This window comes from Lissotriton helveticus, chromosome 7, assembly GCF_964261635.1.
Source record: "Lissotriton helveticus chromosome 7, aLisHel1.1, whole genome shotgun sequence".
Lineage (NCBI taxonomy): Eukaryota > Metazoa > Chordata > Amphibia > Caudata > Salamandridae > Lissotriton > Lissotriton helveticus.
In genome coordinates, this window is record NC_136068.1 from 1,280,932,423 (window position 1) to 1,280,954,337 (window position 21,915).

Here is a 21,915-nt window from a genome sequence, read left to right on the forward strand (position 1 = left end):
CAATGGCTATGCAAAGGGTTAGAGGGATGTGAGAAAGAAAGCTGACTACACACATGCAAGGTTTGGTCAATTAGTGAAATTATTTATATAGAAATCAAGTAAATAACCCAATACATATAGGAGTGTTTAGGTACACAAATATGTTTGTACAAAAGTTAAACATTTAGATAATAGTGTATGGTGTCCCAGTGAAAGTACAATTGAACCTACGCTAAAAAAGTGACATTAAAAGTGACATATGAGTAAGGTTTCAATTTTAAACATATTCGGCGACCATGGAAATTTTATTCATGTGAACAACAACACTTTAAACAATCAAAAAATGCTGCTTTGTGGTTCGCCGCTTTCAACTGTCGACGGCGTTTCGACCCACTCAGGATATTGGGTCTCTTCAGGACCTGGCAGTGTAGGGACACCTGAAGGGGGGCCTATACTGCCTGGTGGTGAAACCCAGTGGCGCCGTGAAAATATTGTAAATAAAGAAACTCACACGGGACCCAGACGTGCCCTTGTGAGGGTAGTGAAAAATAGGCAGGCGGTTCAGTGGAGCTGGCCCAGGAGCTCGATGCTGATTAAATCACTGTGTGTTCGAGGCATATGAGCTGCAGATTGTACACTTAGCATTAGATCGCCACCTGGTGTTGGGCTCGGATGATTGCAGGTCGTTGTCGTCTTGGAAGAAGTCTCGGGGGGCACGTACACGCTATGTTTTCGTACTCTTCCCTTCTGACTGTACTATCATGGTTGTGTCCACTTCACTCAACAGACCATCCGTGTATGTTCACATGTACATGTCTCTGCTCAGCATACTCCAGTCTCTCCGGCACATCCCCCTCAACACTTTGCATTGTATACTTTTATAATCGAAAATCACTTGCCACCTTCGCTTATACTTTGCTCCCATCTCTCCCTGCATTCTGTGACAGAGGTGCCATGCCATGTTTGGATTGTGTACATGGCTAGCCACGGTTCCCACAGTACGTAGTGGTGTTGTGTCTGCTAGGTGTACATGTTGTTTTGTCATGTTGTATGTGATTATATAAGGTAGCGCGTTTATTCACGAGCAGTGGTTTCTCCCATTTACATATCGCTGTCTTAAAGAGGATACAGAAGTTTTTCTCACAGGTGAAAAGTGTGACAACAATGGCAGTCATTCATTACTATGCAAGAATGTCCAACTGCACAATGCTTCAAAGCTTACATCCCCAATCTTGCGTGCTTTATTAAAAGCACACCAACTCCCGCAATCAGACCAACATTCACACAGCTTTCTAACGGCAATTATCTGCTTCTTAATAACATGCACTCCTACGGAATGTGAGCTGGCATACCATATGTCCTTACTGTTTCAAACAGAGTAACTTCCTGTGGCAATGTCTATTCCCACCCACACAAAGTAACTCCCAAACTTCAACTTGACCTTCAATACCTACTTTGAAAACATATTTCATTAAACTGAGCAAACTGAAAGCGCTTTTGTTCAGAACAGAAGTGTTCCTCACTTCTGCAAAATCTCTGGACTAACAGGAACAGTGCCCATAATTCTCGCTCTCTTTGCGGCCATCCTACTACTATTTTTGCTTGTAAAAAATGGCTGCGCTTCCTGTGGTAACAAGCATGTCCGACAGAATACGCCTCTACGCGAAGCTTCATCAATACCGTGAAAAAAATTGAACAACTTTTCAGCTGCCTGCCTCTATCTATTATCAGAGCCAGCTACAACATGACATTTATTTACACATATGTAATCTGCTTGCAACCATCTTTTTATTGCAAAACTTGCCCATTCGACCGGTGAATGGATCTATGCCTTGCCAACACAACATCCCAACAATAGCTCCCGATTTCCAGCAGGTAATGGAGTATCTTGAAAACCATGAACTTGGTTGTTCGGGCAGTGGAGCAGTGGCAGATGCAACGCAAAAAGGTATCGTGGCGGAATGGGATTTAAGCGGAGCCGCAAAAGACCTCCTGCAACGTGCGACCTTTGACAATATCGCAGATTGCCTGCCAATTCAAATTGCTGCTCCAACTTTCTGTCCCTTCGAGGATATGAATTGGATCACTTCGTTTTTCTCACACGATGGCAGCAATGATCTCTGGGAACATTATGCATCTCAAGCAGCTGAAGAACTTCTGGACTGCAATCTCCAAGACTTGTAAGAAATTCACGTTATTCTTGGATTGATTTTTCCACCTTTTTTGACTTTTTCCTATATTTTTTTTTAATACACTTCAATTGAACTATTTTCATATAATAACTTTCTAAGTATGCTCAGGCATTTGAACTCCGTTTTCATTATTGCCCCTTCTGTCTCCAGCCTAACCAGGGATGGGTGATGTATGGTCTATGCAAATACGCTATTTACTTGCTAAATTAGCCTGTACCTGACATCCATTTTGAAACCATGTTTATTCTTTGTGCACACGACTCTGTCTGCCTGTTATCCTCAAAGCCCTTTCACTCAAATTAACTCATCCTCAGCCTCTGCTCACGAGCTGGCGATCAAGATAAAAAAACACAACATTGTTTAGGAACTGGTTGGCACAGTGTGGTAATCTTATCCTACCTTTATTTTCATTATAGAATTTAGTGATTCATGTCTAATAGATATTGTTTGTCACATGGAACTGTAACATGTAATGTGGAATTCACTGTAGCAAGAGCTTCGGTTTGAATACAGCAGAAGCGGTTGGAGTTTGCCTCCGCTCGATGCCTTAACTCTTTGCACCAGAATGTTTTTTTGAAAGAGCTGGAGACAATAATGTATGGTTTGACGAGAAGGGTACCGAATGTGCTTCTGACAAGCGCATTGTTTGTGTTCCTCCTCAAAGTTCCGATGTGGATAGAACTATTACCAATTCTGACACGCACCAGATTGAGTTACTGTAGAAGAGATTGCTGACTGTTCTACTGTCAGTAATTTTGTGTTACAAAAAAGGAGTACCAGGGTACCTAAGAAGTTTGATGATTACATTTTGATTTTTTTTCTCTTCTCAAAGGATACATGTGGTAATCGTATCCTGCCTTTATTTTCATTATAGAATTTAGTCATTCAAGTCTAATAGGTATTATTTTTGTCACATGGAAGTATAACATGTAATGTGGAATTCACTGATGCAGGAGCTTACGTTTGAGTACAGCAGAAGCGGTTGGAGTATGCCTCCGCTGCATGCCTTAGCTCGTACACCAGTGAGTCCATTTATGGCACTTAAATAAAGACACTTTTTATATAACTTGCAGACGCCATCGCTTTATTTCACACAGCCACTTTCTTAGACACACCTGATTTCACCATTTCTCTTCTGTGGCATTGCAACATTCTGCATTATGTTGTTCACAATTATTTCTTTATTCCTGCTTCCTAAAGCACTGCATTCGAGTCTTCAGACCGGTACGGGTGAGTTGTTCGCTTCCCAGTCCCTGTATAGTATAAACGCATACTAACACTACTTACTCATGTATGCTACAGCAGCCAGTATCCTACAGCGCCCACAGCACATCACTTTACAGTAATCAGCTCACGGATTAGGCTCACGGTTTCATCCCCATGTCTTCAAACCGGTAGCAGTGAGTAGTTTGCGTCCCACTCCCGCTATAGTCTAAACACATACTAACACCACCTGCACAGCTATGCTACAGCGCCCAGAGCACATCAGTTTACAGCACTCAGCTCACGGTTTAGGCGCACGCTTTCATCCCCGAGTGTACCGGCACCTCACCTCAGCACCATCTCACTGTGGGCAAAACAGCACTTTCACACAGGTAGGGGTAAATACTTCGCTTCACACTCCCTGTATAGCACACCGTAACCCCCCATATAGCTCACAGCACTCCTACCCGCCTCTTTCCTACTTTTTTCGCACTTTTTTCCCCTTACTCGCTTCTACGGAAACACAAAATGGCTGCCAACGCTTCCTAGTTGCAACCGTTCACAGTCAATAACCAGCAAGCTCGTGCTCGTAACGCCTCAGCCAATCAGATGGCAAAATTCCCAAATATCAATATCTATAAATATCGATATTTATCCAAAATTACTAAACGGATTTACACCAAATAAACAAAAGCGTGCTTTCTAGACCAAGACCCTTCTCCCTGCCAAATTTGGGGTAATTCCGTTCATCCATTCGACCTGTAGCCTTGTCTAAGTTTCCTATGGAAATTGCATGGAGAAAACACGTTTTGCGACCCCCCCTTTTTTCTCGGCCCCCCTTGATGAATTACCCCCAAACTTTCAACATAGGAGCTGATATGAACAAAGAATTTGTTTGGAAAATGTCATAGATATATATATATATATATATATATATATCTATATATCTCCTACTGGCAGTCGCCAGTAGGTAGTTATAGTTAGGACCAAGTTTCCATAGGAAGAGCATTTTTTGTTTTTCTTATAACTTTAGCGTTGATTAATGAACCTTCATATATACACAAAAGGTTGCAGTTCAGTGAAAATTTCAGTGGCAATGTAACATTTTAAACAAAACACTGAAATTCACCAGTTAAAATTATCGCAAGTAACTATAACGTGTGCCCTAAATTAACTATACCTTGTGCTCCTGCCATGCACAGTGTTTTTATCAAAGATGTCATTTCAAATGTTGCAGTGATGCTGTGTGACCGCCATAGATCATGAGTAATTTGTAGGTTAATTAGCAATGCATGGTGATGGTGCGTCCAAACCCCCCCACCTCCCTGCGCATGGCTTGTATGCAGCGTGGGATAGGTTGGGCGCAGGGCTTGCCACCCTAACACCCGCAACACACGTGGATGAATAGAAGAGGTCTCTTTTTAAGTAAGGCGGTACGACTGAACTTTGCGAAGGGTCAGCATGTGCTTATTGGTGTTATGACGGGGTCAGAGTATCAATAAATATAAAGCATATATATTGTCTGACAAAAAATGACCAACAATTCTAATAAAATAACAAAAAGTGTGTATATATACACCCTTCCCCCCCCCCCCCCCCAGTTTTGAAAGAAAATCATGGGGGCATCAGCAAACTAAAAAAAGCCCTCACAGTGAATTATGGGGCGCTCCTTCAAGGAGCAGTGAATAATAAATGAGCTGCTCCTACCGCTCATTTATTATTCATTTTTGTGCCCGGTGCCCACCAGGACACCTTTATATTTTTCTTTTTTTAATTATTGGGGAGGGGGATATGCAGCCCCCCTCAAGAGACTTTACAGTACCCCGGGCTGCACTGGGTCATTGAGAGCAGGGGGTGATTGGGCCTCCGTTGAGCCTTTAAAGCCCCCGGGGACCCATAAATGTGGGCCTTAATACCCTGGTGCCCACCTACAACAAACATTAGGGCTGCAGGGGGAGCCCCAAGGCCTTGCCAGCTCCCCGCATGTACCTATCCTCGATACAGTAGGCATTGCTCCCTTCTTGGGTAGCAGGTATTTTGCAGGCCGGAAGCAATTTTGGCTTCCCTGCATGCAGGAGAGTGGAAAGGGAATCGCATATCTTGTGCTGGTTGGGAGCAGGCAAGCACTGGCAGGGAAACCGTGTTTAGGAGCTGAGCTCCCTTGAGCACCACAGAGGAATCGGCCCTGGGTTATGGAGTCCCCAGTGCCTTAAGAGTTGGGGTGAGGGTCCCAGGGTTCGTAATGGTTCTGGGAGGGGGGGGTATGCCTTCCTCTACGCCTTGTTAAATATTGTGCCAGGCCCCAGGGAATGTGGTCCTCGGGTTGTGTGCCTCCCTCCCCTTTGAATATTGTGCCGGGGGATGGGGCTAAGGGGCAGGAGATAGACAAATATTTTTTTACTTTGTTTCCTATACAGATTTAGAACAAATCATCAAATACACTTTTTCTGGACCAAGATCTAGCTCCATGCCAAATTTGGCGTAATTCAGTTAGCAGCTTTTGCAATATCAAGTTTAAAAAAAAAAAAGTAGTCTTTGGAAAAATGCATGGAGATTTTGCATTTTGGAACCCCCATTTTTCATGGCGCGTGCTTGATGGATCACCCCAAAATTGTTTGTGTGTGTGTGTATGTGTATATATATATATATATATATATATATATATATATATATATATATATATATATATATATATATATATATATATATATATATATATTCACCAGAAAAAGAAAAAAAAGTTATGGGGTCATTATAGCTGGGGAATAGAGTAAAAAAACCTTAGAAATTAACTAACGGTTACAGGGACATTCTAGTTATGTTCAGATTTTACACACATTCATAAAGATCCAGCGGGTAGTTATTTAAAGTAACTATGGCTCATCCTCTGAGCTAACTATATCTTGCTCCTCAGCCATGCACTGTTTTCTCATAAATAATTTTACAGCAAATGTTGTAGTGATATTATCAATGATGTCATAGAAGATGTCATGAGGTATGTAATATGTGGGGTAATTAGCGGTGCATGGTGAGGGCCTGAGTTAGTTACTTGAGATAACTATAACTGCTGATTTTTTTTTATTTTGTGTGTGTGAAATTTGAACCTAACTATAACGACCCTGTAACCTTTGTTTTTTTCAGTGAATTTCTAAGTTATTTTTAACGTAAAGTAATATTTAACTAGGTTGGCCAATGCCCCAGGCAGTCAACCAGAGAGGAGGACACATGGCGCACCCCCCAGGGCCCACCACATAATTTTTTAGTGTGGGGGTAAGTAGCCCCCCTCCCTATCCTTATTTGGTCCCAGGCCCTATCACTTAATTTATGGGGGAGCGGGCACGCAGACCCCTCCATGGGCCGATTTCTGGACCCCATCTCCTGGGGTCTAGTCCTATTGTAAATGGAGAGGGGGGCACTCAGCTTCTCTCCCCAGGCCGATATCTGGCCCCGGGTACAGGCCACAATATGAAGCGGGAGGGAGGCATGTAAACCCCCTCCTTGGTCTAATATTGGCCCCAGGGACCCCATTCCCGGGGGCCAGGCCAGTAAAAGGTGGGTGCCCTGGAGTCCATTCAGGGCACCCACTGCTTCATTTTTTGTGGCCGCAGAGAAGCCCAAATGCCTGCAGCCCCAGCGGGAGCCGGCATTCCACCCGCACACAGGGAGCAGCTAAAAATGCTTATGGCTTTGGGGGAGGTGGGGTGAGGGGGGGGGGTAATTTACACAGGAATAACAGTGCCTGCAATGTATCGTGCTATATCTGGGTGCATTCAAGTTCAGCTGTGCAACAAGTGAGGGGAAAACCCCTAAAATCCTCCAATTAGGACCATGAGTCCAAATTACATAAAGTCAAATCCTGTGCTCACGCTTTCGTGTGATTTGAACGTTCATCAATGTAGAAAATCAAAGTGAGTCTGATCTTTTGGTAAGTGTTCTTATACTTCATTCCAGAAAACTTCACAGGGTCCAGCCAACACGTGTTTCCTCGTATGGGTAATGACCCTCGACTTCTTCAGGGCTGTATAGTTACCCAATCAAAGATTAAATGCCTAATTCCCAGTTATATTTCCAATCCAGCTAGGTCATTTCAATTCAAGTGTTTAACTCCAAATGAGTCAGATTCGTCAATCTTTGAAATTATATTGTTTTCTAATCAAGGACTGTGACCATGTAAACGGTCATACATGTCCCAATACCGGCAAAGCGTTGTGACCGGAGGTCTCCGGTAAGAACGCTTCACCGGTATTGGGAGAGGGATCAGCGTACTCGCTACAGATCTCGTGGCACACTTTGCCTGGATTTACACGAACAGCGTACTCGCTGCAGACTTCAAAGACAAACTCTGTTTGGTTTTATTCTCACACGCACTGGCGTATGACAGTTTAAATTTGGATTGAAATGACCTAACCGGGTCAGAAATATAACTGGGAATTAGGCAATTAACCTAGCTAAAAATGCTGTTCTCTGCGGGAAGGTGAAATGTTTTCATCAGTTTTCCTGCCCGCTTAAGTGTGGGCAGGGAAACAGATGAAAACAAGCATTTACAATGCAACGGTTTCGCCTTTGGAAAAGTTTGAGCTATTGGCATTGTAAATGACAAAATTTGTATTTATGTGTTGGTTTTGAAAACCAATAAATAAATGGCATTGTCATTTACATTGGCAATAGCTCTAACTTTTCCAAAGGCGAAACCGTTGCATTGTAAATGCTTGTTTATAGGGATAGGGAGATGAAGTAATTTTCCCAGGATCACAGGATTTTGAGCCGATGCTAAGGCTTGAAGCTGGATTCCCAATTCCAAAGTCCACAGCTCTGGCCCTTAAGCCACATTCAGAGTGCAGGGAGGGAGGCAGGAGAAGCTCCATGAAAGCTTGGCTCCTTATCGGCCCGAGGTTCCATGAGGACCTCAAGCTGAGCCAGAGTCAGGGAGATGAAGTAATTTTCCCAGGATCACAGGATTTTGAGCCGATGCTAAGGCTTGAAGCTGGATTCCCAATTCCAAAGTCCACAGCTCTGGCCCTTAAGCCACATTCAGAGTGCAGGGAGGGAGGCAGGAGAAGCTCCATGAAAGCTTGGCTCCTTATCGGCCCGAGGTTCCATGAGGACCTCAAGCTGAGCCAGAGTCGGGCTTCAGGCTGGAGCCCGGCTCAAGCTTGAAGTGGCTAGCCCACTTCTACTTGATATGCTGAACATGTAGCTCCTGGCCGCATCATAGCACTTAAAAAAAAGTTTTTAGCCACGCTGCTGAATGACATTGCTAAAAACAGTTTTAAAGCCAATAGCTCCCGTAGACTAGACGTGTTGGCTTTGCCAATGCTCTTTTTAAGCCATGCTGCATGACAGCCACTCTGCTGTACAACGTGGCTAAACACTGACAAAGTCAATAGCTCTCGTCTCATAGGCGAGACCTATTTGCTTAGCCAATTATTGTTTTTCATCTGATGCTCTTTCGATGATAAGCCCCCTCCTCTATGGACATCAGCTCAAACTCCAACTTCTGCGCTCACGGGTTTATTTATGCCTAGCCATTACCTGAAATTGTCTATCCAGCATATTATTTCAAACTGAAGAGTTGTTTTTACTGTTCATCCATAATAATTTGTCTTATTGAAAGTGGTCAATGTCTAATAATAGGGCTATTAGGCCCATCAAGTTGCCTGGTACAAAACTGTAAACTCCCTCTCAAACTCCATTGTTTTCATACATGAGTACTACACTCTAGTGTTTGTCCCGGGCCTTTAGGAAGTTTGTTACTCATTCCGCTCCCACACTACTCCGGTAGGAAATTAAAGAGAGAAAGAATAAAAACCAAGGTGCTCAAAACGTAAAAGGAGTCATTTGTTTCACTGTAGTTTATAGATCCTTTTGTCTCCCTTCGTGTCACATAAAATGATTTATTTATGGGTCCCTTTTCTGCAGTGAAATGTAAACACTGGGGATGAAAGGGCAAGAAGAGTACACGCATTAGAATATTTTCCAAGTCTACTATAGAATATCCTATAAAGCAAGAATACAAAAACTAACCAAATTGTCAACATCATAGGTATTTTAATATAGAACATACATTAAACTTGCTAAAGTGAGCTTTTGTAGAACCTAGTCATACATTTAGGCCGGAGAGAGAGAGAAAGAAAGATGGATGGATGAATGGGCCACAGTTACAAAAAGGCCAGATTGGACAATGTGGTCCACATAATATCCCACGCATTGCCGTGTGCAGAGAAGAGCTCGGGGTAATTGTATTGTATTGTAATTGCATTTATATAGCACTTACTACCCCTGACGAGGCGTCGAAGCGCTTTTTCGGCGGGTTGCACGCTACTCCGGGACCCATAGAGGATTAGTGTTGAATTAGTATAGTGAAACATGCAAGTACATTTTAAGTGGTGGATAGGTTAGTCAGTTATTTGGATTTGGAATGATAGCAGAAGGATAGAGTAGGCCAAAGGTTTGTATTTATTTATCGCTCACTTGTTGACGCACGCTATTCAGGGAGCCTATAAAGGATTAGTGGTGGATTAATACGGTGAAATATGAGGTAATTTCAGTGGTGGATATTAGTCTGTTACTTGGAGTGAGAAGGATAGCGGTTGGATAAAAGGGGAAGAAAGATTTGCATTCCTATAGCACTTGTTACTCCTGATGGGTGTTGAAGCGCTTTTCTGGCGAGTAGCACGCCACTCCTGAACCCATAAAGGATTAGTGTTGAAAATTAGCATAGTATAAATATGTTCAGACCTTCATCAGGATCGCCTCCTTCCTTGGATTTTCTTTAAGGAATGCAGAATAACAACAGTATACAAATTGCAAAGACTTGAACTTTTAGACTGTGAGAACTTGTCAAATAATAATTCAAGTTTTCTAATTATGTGCCAAAAAACAATCAACGGCAGAGGCAAAAACTATATACTTTCATGCGTTGGTGTTTATCTTTTTTTCTTCCCAATGCAAGTTTTTCTATATCTGATGGGCTGTCACTCGCCCAGGCATTTATTGGATATTCTATCCCTGGCTTGTCCCGCAGCTGCTTTTCTTTAGAAGTACGTTTGCTAAGAACGACGTCAGGAGCCTTTGTTACTTCCGTCTTACCTTTGTATGGAGGCAAACAATATGTTATATGAATCCTAAACAAACAGGCCGCTGACGTCTTTGTCGCATCGCTGACATATTTCTCCACCTTCTTTTGTTCTCTTAATAGGAACTCGACGATTGTAGCTTGATTTAAAATAAATATCACAGTGCTACGAATTTGCTGGTCCTTCCTGCTGTTAATTCGCCCATAAGCGATCTCTGTGTGGCGCATAAGCAAAGACAGGCGCATTAGTGGCTGCATTTTTGCCAGCACAGCGATAGTTAAAAATGAAGAAACATCAGACAAGTTCTCCAGTGCACAAATATTGCTGGTCTGAAGGAGTATTATGGTAAAGCGCGATTATATCTTAACTGTGCCGAGCCATTGCACACAGAAAATGTTTCCTTTATACAGTGAATGTGCACAACACTGCCACCTAGTGTCTTATATTTAAAATGTTAGTCTTCGTGGAACCGATTCACAAACAAATATGGGAAAGAAAGTTCGTGTGTTTGGTGTTTGCATAGTTCATTATGTACATAAAGAGGCCTATGCACAAGGGCAGACCAAGCAAAAAAGAAGCACGCAACTACGCACGCACAAACAGACACGTGGCACAAGCACAACACACATGCAGGCACCCATGCTAATAATAAAGGACTGCGCCACACAACACTATTTATATACACGAACACACACACATACTTGCACAGCTGGCAAAGCTCTCAAGTGTGACACTTTCACAACATTCGACTTACTAGGATTTTTAAGCCAATCTTAATCGGTGCTTGAAATGGAAAACAAGCACTCACCTGGGCTTCCTCCGGCGGCCGTGGTCGGCAGGCATGGAATGACCAAAACAAACACAGAAGAAAAAAAACGAAACTCCGCCCACCGCCGCGATGACGACATCGCAGAGGCGGAGAGGGAAAAAATCGCGGGAACGCCCCCGAATCTGGTCCGGCCTTGACGGACAGATCCGGCTCCCAATGGCTAGCCTCCATTTATGGAGCTAGCTAATGGGAGGTGGGGGACGTTCCGATAGCCAATATGGTAAACAAAAGATTTCACCTGCGCGAACTGCTTGCGCAGATCGCCAGGTCGAAACCTAAAAATCGCTTCCAGCGGGCGGGAGCGGGCTGGGAGTGGACTCAGTGTTTGCCCTCGCTTGGCGTGAGCTTTAAAATTGCTCCCCACAAGCGAGAACAAACACAGATTTCAGGGCGGGGAAACTGCTATGTCTCCGGGGTGGACTGTCCGGCTTATAGTTGGAACCAGCCCAGGGGGATGTAGACCCCAGGGCCATTAATGACTCCGAGAGGGGGGGGCCCCTCCAATTTGTTTGTACAGCCAGATCCTGGGGGTTGGGGTCCCTGGGACCAAAAATGCCCCAGGGTGGAGGTGCCCGTTGCACCCCTCTTTTGTTTCATGGCCTGGCCCGGGGCAGTGGTGGTCCCCAGGGATGATATCTGCCCTGGTGGGCTGCATACCCCCTCCCAATATTCAAGGGATGAGGTCCTTGGAGCCCAAATCGGCTCAGCCAGAGAGTGGGGAGGTTGCTGCATGCACCCCCCTGCCCAATTAAAAATAGAAATAATTTCCCCTGGGACGTGGCCCTCCTGGGGCACTATTAACAAACGTGGCAAAACAAGTTTATTTGTGTTTTTTTTTTATTTTCCTCTTGATCCAATTTGCAGGGAAATGTAAAAGAAAATACACATTCTTGACCGGGGTTCCTGTGGCACACCACCACCAGGCTTAGGGGTGTCAAGGTATTCGTACCCTGCCCCATTTTTCTTGTTATGAGTTTTGTCATCCAAAAATCTCACCATGAGATGTGTCGGAACCGCAAAGCGTAGGCGTCCCTAGATATCTATAGATCTATTTTCTTTAAAGACCCCCAAACTACTGAACGGATTTACACCAATTTACAAAAATTAAAAGAAAAATCTAGCTTTCTGGCCAGTTCGGAGTAATTCCGTTCTGCGGTTTGAGCTCTAGTAGTGTCTAAAATCCATAATGCATTTTAGGAACCCCTCTAACCCTACAAAGTGGGTGCCTAGAACATATGTGCCGGCTTAAGATTTCTGCCTAGGAGCTGCTATTTGAGAGACAGTCTGAGATACCCACTAATTTAGACCAAAAGGAAATCGGTGTCTTCCACTGAGAAAAGAACCTCAACATCGTAGGCAGAAAAAAATGTCTTCCTTAACTAGGATGGATACCCTGCAGCTTCATCTGCACCCTCAGTCGTTCATTCTAAATCCAAGCTGCACGAGTTCTTTATGGACAACATAGGATGTTTTTTCGAGAGCCACAGTGTCTTAAAGATACTCTGTTTTTCAGTCGGCTCTGTAGCAAGAGGCAGTGCTGGGTTAATGTTTTTAGAGCCATCGCATTGAGGACGTTTTTGCACACTTGTTTTCTTAATGGCACTGTTTTAAATAAGGAACTGCCTTTGTTGAATGCTTTGAGAGGCATAGTATTAAATTAATTCTTAGGTGGCAGCATCTGATAACTTAATAACGAGGTTTACCATATAATACATGTGTTGCGAGATGGTATTGGATATCTTTTAGTAAGGCATATTTTTTTTAATATGTTCTTAAAAATCTTTGTTGGATGATTTCTTAAAATGGCATGGCACTAGGTGAGTGTGAAGAAATGTGGTGTATTATATGGTGTGGTTGCCCAAAATAATTTGATCTGACCTTTCCAGGAGTTAACTTGTGTCCGCAAGGCATATATCCTGGGATAGAAAGTTGCTTAACAGGTGCACAGATTAATTGCACAAATCCGGCTACTTGCACGGTATAATTAGTGTTGCCTTCACTAAGCAGTGTTACTAAGACTGAAGTAATCTTCAGAGTTGTTGCTTTTATGAGCATAGGTGGTATCACGCTGTGTGGATGCGTTTCTTCTGCTGTTTTGCCACACTTCTACAAAGCCAAATATTTGCTGTCATGGGTCACAACAGTAACCCTGTTGCCTTCACCTCTTATACTCATCTAGAGACTGTATTCTTCCCTTTAATAGTCTTACCAGTCAACAGGAGTTTCACCCGGTGCTGTTTAATGACTATTGTGTCAGGAATGTTGTATTTGTTGGGAGCAGCATCATTATTTGACTGGTTGCTAGTTTTATTGCTCACCAAGGACAAACTTGAGGCAAAGAATCTTCCTTTTAAAATAACAAAATAAATTTCACCGGTCACAGTATGTGTAGTAATGTGGTATACCATTGCTTTTTTCAACTCCCAATATGATGATGTCCATGGGGTAATGGTTAATACATTCTACTTGTCCATTACATTGTAGGTTGAAGAGTTCTGGTGTGATGTGTATTTAAAACTGGTTATTTTTTTATATCCTTCATGTCATCTGGGCAAACTTGAACCCTATTATCGGTGACTGTTCCTGGGACACCTAATCAGCTGAATACATCTAAGAAGAAATCCAAAACTACTAGGATGTTCAACAAATTTGACTTATTGTCATTTGGAATGAAAGCCAATTAGTACCCTCAAGGTTATATCTGATGAGTATGACATTGTGCTAAATGTTTCCTAAATCATGGAAAAGGAAGTAGTGTTCACTCGGAATTATCGATTCCATTTGGGGACAAAGAACATGTCCAGTATGATTTTATGGATCTTTAAGAGGAGTATGAGGCAATTAGACTATAGAATCTGGCACTTTGGATTACCTTTGGCCTACTCTGAATGTGAAATTTGGATGAATTGAGTAGCAAATAACAAATAACAATTGTAGTTCGTTCTGAAGGTGGATGAGAACTACCTTTTGTTTTTTAAAGATTTTCCCTCCATTACTTTGGTAGCATAGAAAAATGATATTGGGTCCTGTGATGCCCAGATGTTAAATCATTGGGGGCGGGTGATACAAATTAAGTGTCTATGAATTGAATGGAGCGTTTGGTATAGGGGTGGATAAGACCTGTTCAAGCTATCACATTGACTGCATATTTTATTTTTCCACATTTTAATTTTAAATTACATATGAGTTAAATTCATATTGAGTTAAATTCAATTGATTACGATACTAAATATTTGTTTTGACATTTTAATGACTGTTGCAAGGTCTTTTCACTAAAATGTATGCAACCTTCTATTTTATCCCGTACTGAGTGATCCACAATCTCTTGTACAGCAGAAACGATGCCAATGTTATCATCTTCAGTATTGAGAAGGCAACGTACACCACCAATGGTTAAAACATTTTTCCTGATGCGAAAGAAATTTCAAATCATTACTCCTGTAAGACATATAATGCTTAAAAGGGTTAATGGCCCAGACACATGCAGTTCCTTTTCAATTGGTGCATGCTTGCTTTCTGTTTGACTCAATGCCCTGAATGCAAAAGCAACATTCTACTCATTTATTAGTATTGCACTTTGAAAAGACCGCACCCAAGTCATAGGCATTGGTGTCCACAGTAATAACATGTTTTGCCATGTCAAGCGATTTAAGGGTTGTGGCATTAGCAAAGGCCTCTATCAGATTCCAGAGCTTTTTGTTGACGTTCACTCCAAAAGAACTATTGATCTTCATTACTAATTCTCAAAGTGACTCCATTTTTTTTGCAAAGTTTTGAGGAACAATGTCCTATTTGCAGATAGTGTCTCATGTAATTCACCTCTTTTACTAACATATCACATTCATGAGCTACAAGTTTCTAGAATCCCGAAATAAAAATCATCATGTTCTGTGATGTCATTGCGGACACATGGGTCCAAGTCTGAAAATATAGATGTTGGCTATCTGTAAGAAGGATGAGGCAGAAGCCACTTCAAATGGCATTCTCATGAAGCAAAATATTTCAAAGTGTGTTTCAAAAGTGGTAGGAATCTTAGAATCCGGTGCAACTTCCATTTTATTTGAAGTGCAAAACTTGACATTGTTCCAGCCGCGGCCCATGGACGGAGTTTGGTGGGACAGGGAGGCGGTGCGGGGGAGGGGCAGGGTGGGGGGTGGTAAACAATGGAATATGGATAATTGCAGGTAAGTAAACAATTTTATAAATAAAACGAATTTCGTAGCGCATCCTGCATCGCAAAATGTAGGGTAATACATTTGAGAATAGGTCAGAAGTAGAACCTACTTTAAAAACAGGCTTTAAAAACTAAGAGAGCAGCAAAGAGGTTAGGACAGACTACACTTACATGTAGTATGCAGTTCTTTTAGGTACCAGGTAGCCCACTTACAACACGTTGAATGCAGAAAAGAGGTGGTGACACTCAGCTGTGTTAGATATGATGTGCTGCTGTCCTCTTTCACTATAAGTTGTGATTGTGGGGCTTAAATGTGAAAAGTGAAATTGGTATGTGTGGCACCACATTGAATGCTTTATTTTTCCTTTAGCATAACATCCAGCAATTGGTGGTTCGTGGCTCACCTGACTGACCTGCTGGATCACTGCCAGCTGCTCCAGTCCCACAATCTATAGTGAGTCTTCTTGGTGTTTCTTGTTTTGTCAGTATGTGTTACGTGTTTTCCTTGCTGCTAAATCCATGTTATTTGGAGCTTATGTGAGTACTGCATGCCCCTCTTTGTAAGCATTTGTTGTCTTGACTCTTAAATTGTCTCTTTGAGACACGTCTCAACATGCCCTATAGTAGAGACCATTGTAATAATGTCAGGCTGTGTCTGTGATTAGTTTTTACAAGAGTACAATTAAGGGTATAGCCAATGAACACATGGGTTCTAAATCTTTGCCTCTAGTGATACTGTTTTTAATAAATCCCCCCTATTATCCAGCCCGTTTCTCTTCATTTCAGGGTATTTATTCCCTTCTCGCATCTAACCCTCTGTTGTACTTCAATATTTGGTGAATGCCTGGTTTTGTATTTTCTTTGTAGCCACACCGCTTCCCTATGTCTATCTTATCCTGTTTTAGGTTTAAACCTATAATAACTGATAAGACCCTCAGGAAGGGAAATAAACATTTATAGACACCAGCACAACCACAAAAATACCAGTCAAGGAAAGAGAAGTGAAAGAGGAGGAGTTATTATTATTTTTTTCTGAAGGAGCCAACACAATCTAACTTTGATATTCAAGGCAGCAGTAAGAAAGACTAGTCTAAAGATATTCTGCTTTAATTGTGTGCAGGGTCACTAAAATATTTTCTTCCTTTTTTTGTATCCTCCAGTTTTGTGTGCCTGGATTAAAGGTATAGGGTTTAGAAGTATGTTTTAGGTCTGATCCTGTGGTGTAATAGCAGCACCCGAGTGCGAGGGCCCAAGCTCCAGGGGGGCGCACTCAGCACAATACACCGTGTCCGGGACCGGAATAGTTGGTAGTGGGCCAGAGGGCTGAGGTAGGCGAGGGGGAATCTTCCTGTTCTTTGTAGAGTGCCCCTTCATGTTTCGTTACACCACTGGTCTGATCTAATTATTGTATACACTGTAGAGAATTTCTGAATATTAAAATCATATTTGATCTTTTGGCAGTGCTAAATTCTTTCACTGATTGGTTAAATAGCTGGCTAATAAGTATATTGGCCAATATGTACATTTACCCACAGAAACAGAATGGGTAAAACCCTTTCATACATCAGCCCACTTTTTTGTTTACTAATAAGTCAGTATTGATAGCAGGTCAACTTTCAAGCACCCCATGCTTTAAACATTCAGTGCAAGGTGTGGCCACAGGTACCTGTGAAAAGTGCTTCACCATGCACATGGTATAGTGGTGAAAGCATGACACACGATTTTCCACATACCAGAAAAATTCATAGCTGCAAGATGTTAAATTGTTGTATGATACCTTTAGCTAATCCCAGGTTTTTACCCAACTGCGCTTTGTTGCTAGGGTTTCTGAGCCCATATTATAATAACAGCAAAATTGCAAGTCCCAGATTCCAAAGTGATGTCAGCTAAAAGGTCAGGACTGACTTATAGTGAGACACTTGCAATTGGGGCACGTGACCGCTATGAATGTCCACACAACAGCAGCACCACCTTTACATAGTTAGGCAGGGTGCACTATACCACTGGTGAGGGCATATCTGCATGAGTGCATAAAGAAGTGGTGATCTTGAATAAAGTATCAAGCTTCAGTTGCCTTAGAATGCAGGGCTACCAATTACTCTGGTGTAATTCAAAATATTAAGGCTTACACAAGGTGCTATGCTGTTGGCAGGGTTGACCTCCCCTACATTGTCAAAATATTCAGAATGGAGTAGGTGAATGACCCCAAACTGTGTCCAGTTATATGGTTACTAAAACATTTGAATATAGCATTCTTACATTCGTAATCAATTAATAGTCCTGTGAATCAGAGAAAGAATCCCAACGGAGTAAGTGTGAGAGGTAAAGAGAGGTGAGACAGGGTAAACTGTTGTTTTAGTGAGAATGCAATACACAGACTTTCTATGCTTAATACAGTCTAAAATAAATCAGTTAGACACTCTGCCAATGGAAAGGAACTATATACCTCGCAGTACTTCTCCTTTAAATTCAATATGTGCTTGACATCAATCACTGCAAGGAAACAGCATGTTTTGTGAACTGTGGAAAAACTGTTTTTGTATCTTTCGGGGGTAGGCTGCTGAATAAATGTTTATAAAAGGGGGTGGAGATGGACGGAGCATCCGAACCAATCAAACACTCACCCCAGTCAAAAGATCTGGGTTTGATCCATCACCGTGGCCACTGGATTCAAGCAAGCCGGGCTGAAGACGTCTGTAATTCCAGAAACCGGTCCTCGGAAGCTTGTTTCCGGTCCAGGGAAGGCATGGCTTGGCAGTTCAGGCTGGACTGTTCCCATGAGGTACAGGGTCAGACTGATTTGCATATAGCCATGTCTGAACTGGGGTGGCAGAGTGGGCTAAAGAACGGTGATGGATCAAACCAGATCTTTTGACTGGGTGTGAGTGTTTGATGGTTCAGATGCTCCGTCCATCACCACCCCCTTTTGTACCGAATAAATGTTTATAAGCATTAATTTGAAAAGGTTTGGAAAACACTGAAAAAAACAGTATTGAAATTGTTGAACTATAAACACTGAAAACAAGATACCCTTACTGTCATTATGGAGTTCTCCCCTTAATCAAGGTATTTCTGTGTTACAGCTTTGGCTCCAACATGAGGGAGTTCCTGCTGCTGGAATACGCATCCGGTCTCTTCTCTCATCACAGGTAGTAACTCTCACTCAGCAATAGTTCCTCTCTATTTTTTGTCTAGTTGAGTGATGGAGTGAGTGCTTCTCAAACTACATCTCGAGTCTCTTCACCTCATCTCCAAAAGTTCTTAGGTCTTTTTGGTTCTGAAGAGACTTTTGTGTAGAACAAGTCGGCCAGTATTCTAGCTTGTCTACTGTTGATGCATCCTGCAGTCTATCATTAGCAAATAATTTTATAGCAGCACAGGAAAAGTGCAAGATGATGGGTTTTGTCGAAAGGTCCCCAAAAAAAGTGGCTTAGAATATTATAACTCTCCGCAATCCTGGCACAAGAAGGGGAGACACTCTACATTTTTGGCTAACGACATTCACTCAGTCCTTGGCCTGTGCCAAAAAGGGGTACGCAGTCGAAGCACCATTTACATCACTCCAGCGTATAACTTTCTGATGCTTCTCTTGTGGCTCTGAAGCTGCCAGAGGATCAGTTTCGTGGTATAGTACTTGGAGCACTGGCAGATCTAGTCTTACCCTCATCTGAGTGCCTCCTTCTTTTCAGCCTGCTGAATTGTATTAAGAATCTGAACATTTGTAGGCTTCAGGGATGAGGTGTATGTGGATGACAGTAGGAGGATTTCTATCACTCTTTTTCAGTATGACCAGAACAAAATGATTCCAGTGCTGTTTTGGCCCGTGGAAGAGGTGCAAGGTTTCCATTTTTTTGCACCTGGATGGGTAAGTGTAGACTGACTTTCACTATGGAAATTGGGTAGGAATGATGTGTGTATTTTCATTGTTCTTTCACTGGGAGAGTGCGAGAAAATGAGGTTCTGTTGCAATAACCCCCCACTGTTGCCTGGCCTTCGAATCAACTTTGACTGTGGAGTACTGTGTCACTGCTGGACCATTACCATTGTTCTTTCCCTAAAACATATCCTCAATTGGTATTTCTGCCCCCTCTCAGTCCTTAGTAAGTGGTACCCTGGGTACCCATGGGCCTGGAAGCTCAAGAGGGTCCCCTGGGACCCCCTTCGCTAGGACCATGCCACTGCCCTTGCAGCTTGCATACCCTTGTGAGGTGAAAAACAACAAAGTGAGCTATGCCTGTAAGCATAGGTAAGTCACCCATCTAGCAGGCCTATCAGTCCTAAGGCAGGGTGCACTGTACCACAGGCGAGGGCATATCTGCATTAGTAGATATACCCCTACAATACTTAAGCCAAATCTTAAGTATTGTAAGTACCAGGGAAGCCATCAAGAGTACATGGGCTGGAATCTCGACCACACTAGTTCCACAGCACAATGATGGCTTCACTGAAACCAGGAGTGTTTGGTACCAAAGATGCTCCTTGTATTAAATTCACACTGATGCTAGTGTGAGATGTATTAAAACATACTCCGAGGGAACATCAGAGGTACCCCCTGACAACCTACCGACCCTGGTGTGGGTACTGACTGGCTTTAGGCAGCCTGTCACACACAGACATGTTTCTGGACCTCTGGGTAGAGCACCTCTGCTCTCTGGTGCCAGAAACCATGCACATCCTGGACAGAGGTGTCGTACCTCTTCCCCCAGGATGGGCCAGTCACAAAAAGGAAACTTCAAAGGTCTGCCGCCTTTTTAATGCGACCCCCCCCTAGCCTCCCTAGCAGCAGATTGCAGCCCCTGGTTTCCACCCCCACTTTGAGCAGGAAAACTGGTGGGAGAACCTAGAAAAGCTTGGAGGTATGCCCACCTTTGCCAACTCCCCCCTTAAGTGGAGGAGACTAAGTTAAGCACACTTTTCAGTTCCATCCATCTAGAAGGGGTCTCCTCCAATCTGGGCTAGGTCTATGCCCCCTTCCCACAGGAGGGTGGCATAACTTGGGTGTAGTCAGCCCAGGTAAGGTGCCCATTGGCCCTACTTACTACTCCCCTAAAAGTCCCCTAAATGTAGTATTTAGATGGCTCCCCAAAACCTAGAAACTAGATTCCTGCAACCTATAAAGAAGGGTGAAGAAGAAGCTGTGCAGCAAAGCCTGAAGAAGAATACTGACGTGGCCCCAGCCCTACCAGCCTGTCTCTAGCTTTAAAGACCCTGCACAGAAGACAATGCCGGTCTTGTAGCGATCGACTTCCAGAATCCCGAGTAAGATTGCCTGCTCTACAACAAACAACTGATTTCCAGAAGAGAGCGGCCCCGTCGAGAATAATTCAACTACAAGGACTCCGGCTCAAGCTGGAACCACGACTCTTGACGCCAACGGCCCTAGTCCGAGTCGCTCACCTGTCCAGTGAAGTCTCCCCCAGTGAGCCTGACCTTGAGTCCAGCGTTGGCTGACCCCTCCTTAACCCCTCGACGATGCCGGTAGCCTGAATCCAGAGGCTACCACTAACAGCGACCGGCTTCTGTAAGAAGATTCAGATGTCGAAAAGTACCCCAGGACCCGAAGCTCCCTGTGCCTTGGTGAGCTAAATCGAAAGTGCCCTTACAACTCCCTACCTTTTCTACTTACCTCTCCTGTCATTGTTCTCTATCCTACTACCCCCTGTGCGATGCCGGCAACCTATTTCATTGGGTATCTGACACTGAAATTGAACCCTGCACCCGGCCGCCTCTGTGCCACTGGTGGTGTATTTTTAGTTTGGCTTTGTGCCCCCCAACAACCCTCCCATGTGCTTAACCTAAACCCCCAAAAGCTTGGCCACTGCAACTGATTTACTTACCTACTAGCAGTATAGCTTTGAGCACCTCCATTCTCCATGGAAACACATTGGACGGAACTCCGATTTTGACCTCCGCGCCCGGCTGCCCCTGTGCCACTGGTGGTGCAGTTTTGTTACTCATCTGACCATAGCCTGTTGCTGAACCTTGGTCCCGAAGGCTGGAACTGTAAGTACGATACTTACTCATATATTCGCATTATTGTTTTCCTCCATAGGATAGCATTGAACTGTGCAGACATTTTTCCAAGTGCCGACTTGTGAAAGTGAAAAGAATTTATATTTAAAAACGTACTTACATTATTGCAAAGATCTCGCTCTTAAAATAAAATACAGACAAAGCATATATTTCTAAAATTGGTGTGAATATCCTTTTTAAGTTGTGTGTCCAATGGTCAATGCTTTGTAATAATTGTCTTGCACTCCTCTGTGTTAGGCTTAAGGGTGCTTGCCCACACTACCACTAATCAAGCACTTTGGGTTTTACATTGAGCCCTGAACACTTTTCGAGAACCCCTGGACTCTGTGCACAGTATAACCACCTAGTAGCATACCATATACAAAGCCAGCTTCTAAAAGAGAGGACGGCTTCCACTGCTCTCTCCTAGCGAGAACACCATTTGAGCTC

At 43.1% G+C, this 21,915-nt stretch overlaps 1 protein-coding gene across 2 annotated transcripts in view; it reads left to right on the plus strand.

Moving 5' to 3' along the window:
* NUP85 (nucleoporin 85) overlaps nucleotides 1-21,915 on the plus strand; it is a 394,523-nt gene that overhangs the window by 303,796 nt on the left and 68,812 nt on the right. For both annotated transcript variants that reach the window (XM_078654507.1, XM_078654508.1), the window contains 2 exons: nucleotides 15,824-15,907; nucleotides 18,537-18,602. In XM_078654507.1, coding sequence (XP_078510633.1) covers nucleotides 15,824-15,907; nucleotides 18,537-18,602 — 150 coding nt within the window. The remainder of the gene's footprint in view (nucleotides 1-15,823; nucleotides 15,908-18,536; nucleotides 18,603-21,915) is intronic.